Source organism: Oncorhynchus mykiss, chromosome 16 (assembly GCF_057628025.1).
Source record: "Oncorhynchus mykiss isolate SJ-2025 chromosome 16, ASM5762802v1, whole genome shotgun sequence".
Lineage (NCBI taxonomy): Eukaryota > Metazoa > Chordata > Actinopteri > Salmoniformes > Salmonidae > Oncorhynchus > Oncorhynchus mykiss.
In genome coordinates this window covers 44,086,659-44,100,387 of record NC_143037.1, presented here as the reverse complement: position 1 = coordinate 44,100,387, position 13,729 = coordinate 44,086,659, and the positions used below count along the sequence as shown (strand labels likewise).

Sequence of the window (13,729 nt, the reverse complement as noted above, 5' to 3'; positions counted from 1 at the left end):
TGGAGATGGGCAAGTAAATCAAAGGCTACTCATTTTAAAAGGGCTAAACAAGACCATATTGGGAGCAGGCAGCTATGATAGACAGTATTGCAGCAATTTGACATTTCGTTGTTGTCGCAAATGCAATGCATTAGGGTTGCTCGCATCAAAAGCAATTCATATTAAACCCGATGAGTTGTTTTCCGCTGCGCATCGATGACGTCGCGCTTTATAATAGGACCGTTTATATTAAGGCCATGACATGACCAATGAGAGTGCGTGCGTAATGCAATCGGCGAGAAAATAATATGAACCAGCCATGGACGCGGAGAATCATCAAATTACAGAACGCGATTTCCCGTAACCCGACCTTTGAGCGTCTCCTCTGTGTTCGGGGGTTGTAGTTTTCCTTCTATAATTTCTAGCTTCAGATCTGTGCTTCATCCAGCTATAAAGAACAGCAGTTCCCATAATACAGCAAAACACACCACCACTGTGATGCGTGTGTTTTTGTTATTGTTGTAGGTTAGTGGAACAGCTGAGAGCGAAGAGACGTCATTGTGCATCTTTAAAAAAACGTTTAATCGTTTTCTGACACGGATGGACTTTGTCTGCCTTTAATCTAAATAGGGACGGATCAATTGGACAATCTGCAGAGCAAACAGACCAGAATAAGGTGAGTTTCAGTCAAATAAACTCTGACGATCTGTATCTGCGTAGAGTTCTCCCTATGCAGAAACGAACACAAAGGAAAACGAGCAAATTGTCCTATTTGGTACAGGTATTTGTTGACGGTGCACACCATTTCTTTAATACATTACACTACGGTGAGATCGGTTAACGGTCTCGATGGTGCTGATTATTGGCTTTTGCGCATCAAGGGAGTCGCGCACACAACGTGTTTCTTTTTCCACTGGAGTCTATTATTGCGCACACTGGAGACTGCAGCTGCTAGGCTAGTGGGCCTTGTCTTGACACGAATCTCGTGCGGTGTAATTTGAACTTTTTTTTTTTTTTTTTTTACATTTCGAGATATTTTAGTTATATAATAGAATAAGTCGTTTATTACCACAGATTGTATTGTTTGTGGGCTTTTGCTCATTTCTAGCAAAATAAACAGAACACAAACATTAATTAATGCTCGTGCAGTGGACTGACGGCTGCACGTTGTGTGTGTTGTGCTTATTAATGCGCTATACATGGTTTATGAACGTGTTATTTATTACCTCATACACTTTCTCAAGAGTTCTCACTATTTACACTTTTGTAATCTCAGTAATATGGAGCATATGTTAGCCAGAAATGTTAGATATAGGCCTAATGCGCCGTGCAGTTGTTTTAATACAATGCTCTTAATTTAGTTAGAGGTTGCATTGTATTACAGGGATTTAGACTGACACCTGTCATCATTTATCCCTGCCAGTACAATAGTGAAATATATCAAATGTATATTTTGTTGGCTACTGTGTCTATGCCTGGATACTAGTCCCACGTGGCTGTTGATGTTTAAACAAGAAGTGAACTGTAGGTCTACACGTATGTCGACACGTGACTAGAGTGAGCGGCAGGGTAGTCTAGTGGTTAGCGCGTGTGGACGAGTAACCGAAAGGTTGCTAGATCGAAATCCTGAGCTAGGCAGCTAACCCGCTATTCCTAGGCCGTCATTGAAATTAGAATTTGTTCTTTAACTGACTTGCCTCGTTAAATAAAGGTAAAGTAGAAACAGAGTGGTGTACAATAACAACAAGGTGTTGGGCAATGGCTGTAATAAATAGTCGCGGTGTTGTTTTCATGTAGTGTGTGGTTATGTATTATGGTCGTTATGGGCTTAACTGTCATCTAGATTTTACTGGGGGGGGCGGGGGGGGGGGCGGGGGGGGGGTGCCCTTCCCCCATGCTTTTCTGTGCCCTCCATATGGTCACTGAGAGGGGATCATCTTTCACTGAACAAACACTCCCGGAGTCGACTCTTTCACTCTTTCACTCAGCAGTTTGCTTCACAGCAGTCACCTCTCACCTACTTCTCCATATGCTCATCTGAACAGGTCCCGGGGTACATTCGTCAAATACTTGAAAATAGTTGGAAGTTATTTGAGGTGTGATTGATTCAACTTCCAAGTGTACCATTTTGTGACTACTCTATTGGTTCTGTTGTACCAAACAACACAATCAAATGTAGTTGAACGTGTTTGAAACACAGGTCTCAGGTTTGGTGTCTACCTGTGTTTATTATAGCCGTTGTCAAATGAAATGTTGTGACATACATCTTTTTTCTCCGTCACACCTGTATCCCCACAGGTACTCACCAGTGTTATTGTGTTGCCATGGAGAAGGCTTGGAGGGTGGAGTTTAGGAACGTGGGTAGTAGCTACTTCCCTCAGAGCCGCGTGGAATGCCACTACAGCATCAGCTCGCAACATACCTGGGCCAGCCATGACTGGGTCGGACTCTTCAAGGTATAAGGTTAACCCGATAAATTAGTAAAACCCACCCCGAGGAGTGGAAATCAAGTGAAATGCACAGCAGTTTAATTTTTAAATGTTACTGTATATATTAATATTTGTGTGTGTGTTTTTTTTATGTCTCCCTGTCTCTCTCCCCTTGTCTGACTCCCTCAGGTGGGATGGTTGTCAGTGAAGGACTACCACACCTTTGTTTGGGCCCTGGCCCCGGAAGGCTACCAGGAGGGCACAGATGTCAACTGCTGTGTTAACTTCCAGGGTACTAGTCCCTCCCTTTGAACCCTCCCTCTATTTCATACAAAGTGTGCCTGGTCAACATTCACACTGTTCAGAAAGTAGTGCACACACATTCACTCTTCTTCTTTTTCATTGAACCTTTACTTAACTAGGCAAGCCAGTTAAGAACAAATCCATATTTACAATGACGGCCCACCAGGGAACAGTGTGTTAACTGACTTGTTCAGGGGCAGAATGACATTTTTGACCTTGTCAGCTCAGGGATTCAAATCCAGCAACCTTTTTGGTTACTGGCACAACGCTCTAACCACTAGACTACCTGCGGCCCCAAGTTCATTAACCTAACTTGCAGGGTCATCAAATAAAGATAGATATCCACACTCACGAAAAGTGTGAGACCATTCAACAGTCTGTCTGGTATCTGTCTTTATTTCACAACATTCATACTCTGCCAAGGTCTGTAAGGAAACGCTCCAACTTTGGATTGGTCTCACAGTAAATTGAATGACCCTGTGGAAGGGTACTATAGGCTGGTGACTGACCCTGTGGAAGGGTACTATAGGCTGGTGACTGATATTTAAAGCAGAGACAGGACTCAATAAGTCACATAGTGTTACAGAAAGGAGGTGATCAGATTGTTTCTCTCGCCCTGCTCTCTCCCTCTCTCTCCCTGCTCTCTCCCTGCTCGCCCTGCTCTCTCCCTGCTCTCTCCCTCTCGCCCTGCTCTCTCCCTGCTCTCTCCCTCTCGCCCTGCTCTCTCCCTCTCGCCCTGCTCTCTCCCTCTCGCCCTGCTCTCTCCCTCCCTGCTCTCTCCCTCTCGCCCTGCTCTCTCCCTCTCGCCCTGCTCTCTCCCTCTCGCCCTGCTCTCTCCCTCTCGCCCTGCTCTCTCCCTCTCGCCCTGCTCTCTCCCTGCTCTCTCCCTCTCGCCCTGCTCTCTCCCTCTCGCCCTGCTCTCGCCCTGCTCTCTCCCTCTCGCCCTGCTCTCTCCCTCTCGCCCTGCTCTCTCCCTCTCGCCCTGCTCTCTCCCTCTCGCCCTGCTCTCTCCCTCTCGCCCTGCTCTCTCCCTGCTCTCTCCCTCTCGCCCTGCTCTCTCCCTCTCGCCCTGCTCTCTCCCTGCTCTCTCCCTCTCTCCCTGCTCTCTCCCTGCTCTCTCCCTCTCGCCCTGCTCTCTCCCTGCTCTCGCCCTGCTCTCTCCCTGCTCTCTCCCTCTCTCCCTGCTCTCTCCCTGCTCTCTCCCTCTCGCCCTGCTCTCTCCCTCTCTCCCTGCTCTCTCCCTCTCGCCCTGCTCTCTCCCTCTCGCCCTGCTCTCTCCCTTGAATTTAAACCAGTCTTTGTTCGACTCTGATTGAATTCCTTTAAGAAGTAGAAGGTTGAGTAATGAGGATGAGAGAGAGACAATGGTACAAAGACCAGACCAGACTGAATAACCAACCATACATTACACTAAGGCAGTCAGGAGTGAATAGAGAGCACCGAGTGAAAGGCGTCCTTTTAACATTACAGCACAGGAGCTTGCAAACTTTATACTGTGTATAAAGTGTCCTCCGTCCTCTCAGTGACAGTGCTAGCTGAGGTGACTACAGATTGCCTGGCTTTCGGTGGCTGAGCAGAGCGGCTGTGTCATTGAGTTGTGTCAGGGAGATGAACAGCTATCATTGACACGGTCATTTATCGTCTGTGGTGAGGACTGAGGAGACAGGCGTCTGATGTAGTCAAAGCACATTCAGGATTATGCCCACTTGTCACAGAGGTTGGTTATCTACAGTGCACGCAGTGGTGGAAAAAGAACCCAACCGTCATACTTGAGTAAAAGTAAAGATACCTTAATAGAAAATAACTCAAGTAAAAGGGAAAGTCACCCAGTAAGATACTACTTGAGTAAAAGTATTTGGTAAACAATATATATAGTAAAGTATCAGAAGTAAAAGTATCACTAAATTCAAATTCCTTTGTCACGGCTGTTGAAGAGGACCAAGGTGCGGCGTGATGAGCGTACATTTTCTCTTTATTTGGAAAATGCAGAACAAAACAATAAAACACTACAGAACCAAATCGTGCCGCTGAAGGCTATGTGCCCTAAACAAAGTCAACTTCCCACAAAGACAAGTGGGGGTGAAAAGGGCTACCTAAGAATGGTTCTCAATCAGAGACAACGATAGACAGCTGTCCCTGATTGAGAACCCTACACGGCCAAAACATAGATATACAAATAATAGAGTATAGAATACCCACCCCAACTCACACCCTGACCAAACCAAAATAGAGACATAAACAGGATCTCTAAGGTCAGGGCCTGACATCCTTATATTAAGCAAACCAGATGGCACAATTGTCTTGTTTTTTAAATTTACTGATGGGGCACACTCCAACACTCAGACATAGTTTACAAACAGTTGTGTTTAGTGAGTCCGCCAGATCAGAGGCAGTAGGGATGAACAGGGATGTTCTCTTGAAAAGTGTGTGAATTTGAAAAAATGCAATGAGTACTTTTGGGTGTCAGGGAAAATGTACATTATTTTCTTAGTAATGTATTGAAGTAAAAGTTGTAAAAAATATAGATAGTAAAGTACAGATACCCCAAAAATGACTTAAATAGTACTTGAAAGTATTTTTACTTAAGTACTTTACACCACTGTGTACATGTCATCATAACTGAAATCATGGCCATAAATACATTTTTAGCAGTATAAGCATGTATACATCTAGATCAATAATCCATTGACCATTTCACTCTCCCACTCCCTTCCTCCCTCTTGCAGCCTCCTATCTGCCCAAGTCCAGTTCCCAGCAGTACCAGTTTGTGTACGTGGATGGGAAGGGAGAGGTGTGCTCTGCCAGCTCCCAGTTTACCTTCAGCGCCCCTAAACCTTTGGAGGACCTGGTCACCTTGGAGGAAGGAGCCCACGGAGAGGAGGGGGGGACCGATATGCTTCTGGTCGTACCCAGGGCCGAGCTGCTGCAGGTGGGCATGAGGGAGTGCAGGTGCGAGAGAGAGAGAGAGAGAGAGACAGAAAGAGTACTGTAGAGGGATGTCCATATCCTCTTTCAGTTATAGAGAGGGTGAACGAATGTTAATGAAATGAATAAGGCAGAGGTGAGAACCAATAGTCAGACAGAGGATGGAAATGGATCATCTTTTAGGCACTCAGTTAATGTTTTCTCTCTCTCCTTCCAGAGTCGCCTGCAAGAGTGTCTTCGGGAGCGAGCCGAGCTGCTCCATGCACGCGAGGCAGCCGAGAGGATGAAGGAGAGAGAGAGGGAGAAGTACAGGAGGGCAAGAGAGGCGTGGGACAGAGGCTGCGAGGAGCTGGAGAGGAACATCGCGGACCTGAAGGAAGAGCTGCGAGAAAGCAGAGATAGGGTGGAAGAGATGGAGAGGAGGCAGGAGGTACTGTAACATTACAAGACAGGATTCATGTCCGTGCCACTGGGGATTTGATCATGTCCAAGTAGCCCCGGTGTCTGGTCATGAGCACTTATCTTTGTAAAAAAAATGCGATTTGACGTAGACCGACAAGATCACAACCCCAGATGTACATTCTACTGTTATGTCACATGTCAAAACAGGAGCAGTTCATTTACAGGTCAAATGTGCTTCACCATCTACAAAGGAGTCTCAGGATACTGTATGTACTCTGTATAGAATGTAGATTCTCTCTCTCTCTCTCCCTCCCTGTCACAGGAGGTGGAGGCATCAGGAGAGGCCTTGGCTCAAGAGAAGAGCTCCATACTAACTATGAAAGCAGCCAGCGAACAGCGAATCAGAGAGCTGGAGGATGACATTAAAGCCCTGGCACTGAAGGCCTTGGAACGAGAGACTGAACTAGAGAGGTCAGAGACGCTCTCTATCTCCCTGGAGCTCAACCGCTCTCTTTGATCTCTCTCTTTCTATCCTCTTATCTCCCTCAACCTCTCTCTTTGATCTCTCTCTTTCTATCCTTTATCTCCCTCAATCTCTCTCTTTGATCTCTCTTTCTATCCTTTATCTTCCTCAATCTCTCTCTTTGATCTCTCTCTTTCTATCCTCTTATCTCCCTCAATCCCTCTCTTTGATCTCTCTCTTTCTATCCTTTATCTCCCTCAATCTCTCCTTGATCTCTCTCTTTCTATCCTCTTATCTCCCTCAATCCCTCTCTTTGATCTCTCTCTCTCTCTATCCTTTATCTCCCTCAATCTCTCTTTGATCTCTCTCTTTCCATCCTTTTATCTCCCTTAATCTCTCTTTGTCCATCGGCCTGCCTGTTTTTCTTGCGCTGTTCTCTGGTTAATGCTAACCCCGTCTCTGTGTGTAGGATGAAGGAGAGGGCCAAGAAGCAAGCAGTTCAAAGGAGGGAGGAGGAGAAAGAGAGGAAAGTTCTGCAGGTACTATAATGGCTTGGATTTATTTAGTGCTTTTTCACTACCAACATGTGGTGTTTTTTACTACCAACATGTAGCATGCTACCTGGGTGAAGCACAGCAGCCATTTTGGGCCCGAACACAAACCACCCATCATGTCTGATCCCAAACCCCTCTTCTTCCTCTTCCTACATCCACGTGTCTTCCTCAGCTCAAGCTGGAGCAGTCCGAGGGGGAGCTGCGCAGTCTGTCTGCTGAGTTCCAGGGTCTGAGGAGCTCCCTGGCCCAGAGAGACACACACGCCCTACAGCTACGGGACACCATCACCACCCTCACATACAGGCTGAGTACGGCGCAGCGGAAAGAGGTGAGGCTGGCACCACCCACAGAGGGCCCGAGGGTAGTTAATAAAAGGGATGTAGGGGATTGAACAGAACACAATGCAACAGGAAAATGGCAGTACCCACTGCGGCCCCTCGTTCTCACCCATCATCGTCTAACCAGGCTATTGAGGTTATTTTAGCAACCATAGCAAACTTTGCTGGCTGGAGAAATAGGGATGGGCGGTTAGAGAGGGAGTGGCAGGGTTGGTCAAAGACAATGTGACAGGAAAGTTCCCAATGTCCCGTGGCCTCACCGGTCGTCTGACGAAAACCATGTTATTGTTGCTGAACTATCATCTCCTCTTGTCTTTCCTATCAGGCGGAGAGCGAGGCCGCCCTGGCTGAGATGCGGGGCCTGCGGGAGCGTCTGGGGGCCAGCGAGCGTTGTGCCGAGGGCCTGAAGGGAGAGCTGTGTGCCCTGGTGGCCCAGAGGGACCAGGGCCAGACAGAGCTGCACCAGGCCAGGCTCCAAGCGGCACAGCTCACCCTGCAGCTAGCCGACGCCAGCCTGGCCCTGAGGGAGGCCAGAGCACACTGGGCCCAGGAGAGACAGAGCCTGCAGTGCAGCACTGAGGTAATGACAAGGATCATCGTATGGATGGACTTTAATCACATAAATTGGATTACTCAAGTAGTCAAAGCGTTTCACAATGATAGTGACTGTAGACGCCAACCTCTACAGAACTCTCACTGACAACTGTAACGCACTAATATACTCAACTCCGATTAGAACTAGAGATTGCATTACTGTGCTGGAAAGGATGCGTGTGCAAGGTCTCCTCTTTCTGTTCCGCTATATATGCGACAGCTGCGACCGACTAGGAAAGCCTCACGTCTTCTCGATACACAATTTCTCAGTATCTCCGGTTGAACTTTGAATTGAAGTTTCAGAATGTCCCAGCAGCATGACTTGGGTTAAGCGGTGTGCGTGTCTCCCCCCCCATGGCAGAAGGCCAGAGAGCGTCTGGAGAAGCTGAATGGAGAGACGCAACGGATAGAGAAGAAGCTCCAGGAGGAGAGGATGGAGAGAGAGAAGGTGGAAGTGGAGCTGGGAAGAGAGAAGGACTGTAACCGGGTAAAGACTACCATACCACAGACCATAGGCTACATGCAAAACGACATTTCAAGCTATTAATAGACACACACAAAAAAAATATATATATCAACTCTCCACACACGCTCGTGGCTCAGCTCAGGATGCTGACATTCCATGTGTCGTGCTATACGGTATTGAAAACCACTCGGCCTTGTTGGTCCTGTACGGCTCAGTTGGTATAGCATGGCACTTGCGGTCCCATGGTTTTGGGGTTCAATTGCCGAGGCCACCCTTAACGTAAAGATGTATGAACGCACGACTCTTAAGTCGCTTTGGATAAAAGCGTCTGTCTAAAGAGACGTGTTTTTGCCAACATGCTGGGTCATGTTCGCTCGTCCCTTTAATTGCTTGCGCTGTGCTGCTGGCTAGGCTGTGTGTGTACATAAGTATGTGACTCCTTGTTTTGATGACTGCCCCCTGCAGGTGCAGCTGGGTGAGACATGCAGGGAGCTCCAGGAGCTGAAGGCCAGTCTGAGGGTGGCCCAGAAGGAGAAGGAGCAGCTGCTGCTGGAGCAACAGGCAAGACCCACACCTTTGTACCTCCATCTCTTCAACCACCATTCCCCCTTCTCCACATACAGACACATTTCCATAGCAACTGCTAAGCACTGCCCACTTCGGAGACTTAAGATTTCTATACATGTCAAGAGGTGTAGAGGCCCGGAGGTCCGTTTGGTGATGAGCCTGAGTTGTCTGGGCATAACACTTGTCTATGTGTAAACGAGTCTCTTGACGGCCCTGCTCTGCTCCGTACAGGACCTGATGGAGTACATGGGTCAGGTGGAACAGAGGAGGGAGGCTTTGGCAGATGCCAAGTGGAGCGCTGCGTTGTTCGCCTCCACCAGTGAGTGGAGGAACCCACCTAACACCGTGGAAAACACCCTAGCACTGAGGGACATGTACAACGATACTCATTTGATCTGTGGGCTGTCCCAACAAGATATTCTACTTCTACACTGACTTGGATCTGAGATGACTTCATGAGATGAGTGGAGACGAGAGCCAGGAGCTTTTCCCAGTCAGGGAGAACTCCTGGCCCTGCTCTGACGATCACTTACCACTGTTGTTTTCTACTCTGTGTGTGTCTGACAGGCCTCCATGACAGTCCTCTGTCTGACTCTGAGGATGAGAACCCTGAGGCCCTGCAGCCCTCCCGCCAACCCTGCAGGCAGCCCCCCCCCTCCTCCCGCCCCCTTGCCCACTACAGCCTGTGTGACCCCCAGGCCCAGCCTGACTCCCTGCTCCCCTCCACCCCCCCTTCCTCCCCCAGAGACATGTCCCGGTCCCTGTCCCGAGGGGGCGTCGTCATCAGCCAGCCCGCTCCCCTGTTGTTGCCCAGGCAATCGGGCGGAGACACCCTAACACACAGCTCTGAGTCGGTAAGAGACGGTATCAGATGCTCTTACACATGCACACGCGCACACACACACAACTAATTATTGTACAATTAGCCAGGCTGTTTCCTTAGGCTGATAACATGCAGCTATCTCCAGTGCTTCTGTCTGTGGCTCATTTAACTGTCACCGATAAACTGTATATCTCAGAAAGGCACTTAGAGAGCTGCCTGTGCAGTGGCTTATTTCCCTATTATGGCCTTATTGCTAGGTTATTACATGTGTATGCCTCACCACTCACTTTAACTTTCTCTCTTTCTGCCCCCCCCCCCCCCTCTCTCTCTCTCTCTGTGTGCAGGAGGAGGAGAATAACACCGACCAGTGTGGAGGACACAGCTCTGGAGAGGAGGCAGCCCTGCTGCTGCCTGAGACCACAGACACAGTCCTCAGGTAGCTTGCAAGCACACACACACACACACACACACACACTCACGCAGTACATGCACTGCAGCTTCACACACCCACACACAGAGGGCTTTTTTATGATGACAGGCTGAGTATGGCTCTCAGAGATGGACGTTTTGAATATCAGGTCATAAAAGAAGTTGAGTGTGGAGGGGAGGAGAAAGGGAGCGTGTACGACGGAGGCAGCGCGAGGGAGGGAAGAGGGCAGTGAGGGAGAAGGAGGGGAGAGATGGGAGGACAAGGGGACAGGTAAGTTGACAGCTGGCTATAGCAATGATTTAGCTACAGGCTAGTACTGGAGTCACGGGCCAATTTTCAGCATCATTAAAGCACTCTCTCTCCCACTCTTTCACTCTCTATTTCTCCCTCCCTCCTTCTCTCACCTCTTTTTTTTATTTTCTTCTCGTATGTGTTCCTTTTCTACAGTTCTGCTGTTCCGTGACCCCACCGCGAATGTAATTGGGACGACAAAGGTCACGATTGATTATTGATTTTGATTGATGGTTCACACCCTTTCCTTTCTTCGTTGTTCCCTCTCTTCCAGTGACCTGGCTAATACCTCTCAGTGGTAGAGAGCGGAGATACAGGACCAAGTCAACAGCATCACTGTCAGTGTGTTCTTTTCTTTTAATTCAGTATTCAGCGCACAAGCACACACACACCAACACACACACACACACACACACAAACACACTACAACTCACCTCTCTGACAAATGATGTTAATATGCAATTTGCTTCTACATTTTTCTACAAACTTCTTCGTTGATGTGTGACTTCTAGGCTGTTGTGCTGCACCTGCACATAACATGGTCCTAAGGATGACATAATGCCTGTCATAACAGGTCGTGACAGCTCAAATCAGAGTTACGGCCTCTCGTGGACGATTCTAAAGCGTGAAGCGCTTAACATTTAAGTCTTAGTTAGATGTTTAATAGTTCATGTTTCATAACAGGGTTATTCCGGTTGCAGGAGGAGTGATGTTGGGAGCTTTACGACCGGCGTTATGTCATTTTTATGACGCCGTTATTATGAGGCGTCATGACAGCCACTGTAATTAAGATATTTGGAGTGAATGTATCCGTCTCCTTTTTGAAAATCTAAAAGTTGATTTGAACACTTCAGACTACTGTAATGATAGTCACTAAGACGTACTTAGACTTTTGTTTCAAGAGTCATTGTAAAGTACAGATATGTGTACTGTTTTTCCTCCTTATATTCAAAAACTGAGATGTTATATTATAAGCATTTTCTGTTATTCGTTATTAGACATTTAAATTCCTGCTTTATTCGGGGTGCTGTAGTACTAGTTGAAAGGAGACTCAAAAGGTAGAGAGGCGTCCAAAATGGGGGAGAACGGTTGAAAACGCTTCTGGAAAAGGGTGGCAGTTTGAGGGCAATCAGGTTGGGGAGGGCGATCAGGTTGGACGATCAGGTTGGGGAGGGGCGATCAGGTTGGGGAGGGCGATCAGGTTAGGGAGGGCGAGCAGGTTGGGGAGGGGCGATCAGGTTGGGGAGGGGCGATCAGGTTGGGGAGGGGCGATCAGGTTGGGGAGGGCGATCAGGTTGAAGGTAGACTGGAAGAGACACTCTAGAAAGGTGGTTGCTACTAATTAGGGCGAGAGGAATGACATTTTGATGTTCTCTCATGTTTGTTTTGTTGCACAATATATTTGACTTCCAATATTCTATCCTCCGCAACATACAGCTATTGCTCCTGCATGCTGGTAGCTGTAGAGCCACTGCAATACTTTCGTACTTGATACCAGATGTCAATTGTAAAGCGGGGTGTTGTTTTACAACAAGAATAATGTGTGTTTAGAACGCCCCAGAAGATCACTAGTAATGCGCTAGATTCACTGTGCGCGGTATACAGAAACGACCTGCTTCAGAGGGACGAAGCCATTCTAAATTTGTACCCAAAAGAACAAATTGGTAAACGAAGGAATTTCATCATAACATCATCTAATTTATGGACACCGACGTTGCAATACTTGTTATGGGTTGTTGTTCCTATAGCTCATGGAAGTCTGGCCAAGACTAGATTACTACTGGGTCAAGAAATACATTTTTCATGATTTTCTACCAATACTCCGCTTGTGTTATATCGTAATGAAATGATATGCAGTTTTAGTTTAAGCTACAGAGTCGATACGTGTAATAAGAAGACAATACTAAAGCCAGGGTTTAAAAGCGAAGGAAGAATAATGCGCTAGGGACAACTTTGCTTGGCCGATATGTAATTGGCTGCACTCTGTTATTTCGCTATAGGAGATGTTTTGGCTCTTGGTTTGACACGGCGACGCTCGTCATTCATCCTGTCTGTGTCATGTCGTCTCTCATCCGTAATCATTACCACCGTGTGTTGTATTTTCTCTTCGTTTTTTAAAGACTCGTTTCTTTCTCTTTTCCCCCGGATTTTTCTGACTGAGGGTCAATTGAACTGTATTAGCTATCACGACTGTCCCGGTAAGGGTTGAAGAGTTCGTCCAAAGGGTCAAGGTGTTGGTGCCACTATACAGGGACAACAGTTTGCTCACACATGGGTTGTAAAAAGCCATAGTGAAAAGTGTGACGTCTGTGACATACAACCCAGTCCGTCATAATAACAACTTTGTCAGAGTTGACGGACATCCTTGCTCAGTTGAAGGCTGTGCTTCAACACGTTTTGGAGTACCCTTGTCTCGGCACCTGTTGAGCTATACCTGTGGTGTAGTTTAGTACTACACATCTGTTTGCCACCCTGGGTGTGAGTGATTTTGACGTCCTGGCATGTGCCCCAAACGTTCCGTAGCACTGAGATCGACGGGTGTTTGTCGTCGTCAGATCTAGATTTCCGTGGGAAGTTCTATGTCTACTGTGAGCTACGTGGGTGTGTAGTGTAACTTCTATTCAGGACAGCTGCCTACTCCCATTGCAATAAGGCTCCAGTGGTTTTCTGGTGTGTATGTTTGTTTGTTGAGGTCACCTTATGGAAAAAAAAAAAAAAAAAGTAGTTATTGGTAAATACTATATACTGTCTGTTCGTGTGGGTGGGTTTCTGTAATAAAATAAACATGTATGTGTATCAATTGTGTGTGATGTGTTTGTCTTTTGATGGAAGATAAATGTTTTTTACAAAAAATTTTGCTGCTTCCTCCGGGGCGTGACATTTCTGATGCTAATTTGCTCGTTACATGTGTCTCATCTCTCCGTCTGCATTTCGGTTCTTACCCTCCTGCTCCTCTTTACCTGCAGTTCTCTCTCCTTCCACCCCCCCCCCCATCACTCCACTCCCCCCGTTTCAAGTCTAGGGTGACGGTAGCTAATTATAAAATCAATGATGCCAGGCTGGCTGGTTTATGGCCTGCTCTAAAACCTTAACTGGGAAATCACTGGTGGATTAATGCCTCCCTCACTCTTTATCGCTTTTAATTAGAAATGTAAAAGATATGAA

At 47.2% G+C, this 13,729-nt stretch overlaps 1 protein-coding gene across 4 annotated transcripts; it reads left to right on the top strand.

Annotated features, from left to right (window-relative positions):
* Positions 1-264: 264 nt before the first annotated feature.
* On the top strand, positions 265-13,364 carry calcoco1a (calcium binding and coiled-coil domain 1a). Of its 4 annotated transcripts, XR_016487272.1 has the most exons (16): positions 265-655; positions 2,278-2,435; positions 2,598-2,700; positions 5,438-5,640; positions 5,854-6,066; positions 6,361-6,509; positions 6,971-7,040; positions 7,228-7,383; positions 7,719-7,973; positions 8,349-8,474; positions 8,919-9,014; positions 9,252-9,339; positions 9,588-9,874; positions 10,188-10,279; positions 10,839-11,747; positions 11,784-13,364. XR_016487272.1 is itself a non-coding variant. In XM_036946909.2 (15 exons), exons 2-15 carry the CDS (start codon positions 2,304-2,306, stop codon positions 10,864-10,866), a joined length of 1,998 nt encoding a protein of 665 aa, XP_036802804.1. In that variant the 5' UTR covers positions 265-655; positions 2,278-2,303; the 3' UTR covers positions 10,867-13,364. The 4 variants fall into 4 exon arrangements, 3 of the variants coding, with proteins under 3 accessions (XP_036802804.1, XP_090058922.1, XP_036802805.1); XM_036946909.2 differs by having other exon boundaries at positions 10,839-13,364; XM_090202796.1 differs by lacking the exons at positions 10,839-11,747; positions 11,784-13,364 and adding an exon at positions 10,422-10,543.
* The last annotated feature ends 365 nt before the right edge of the window (positions 13,365-13,729 follow it).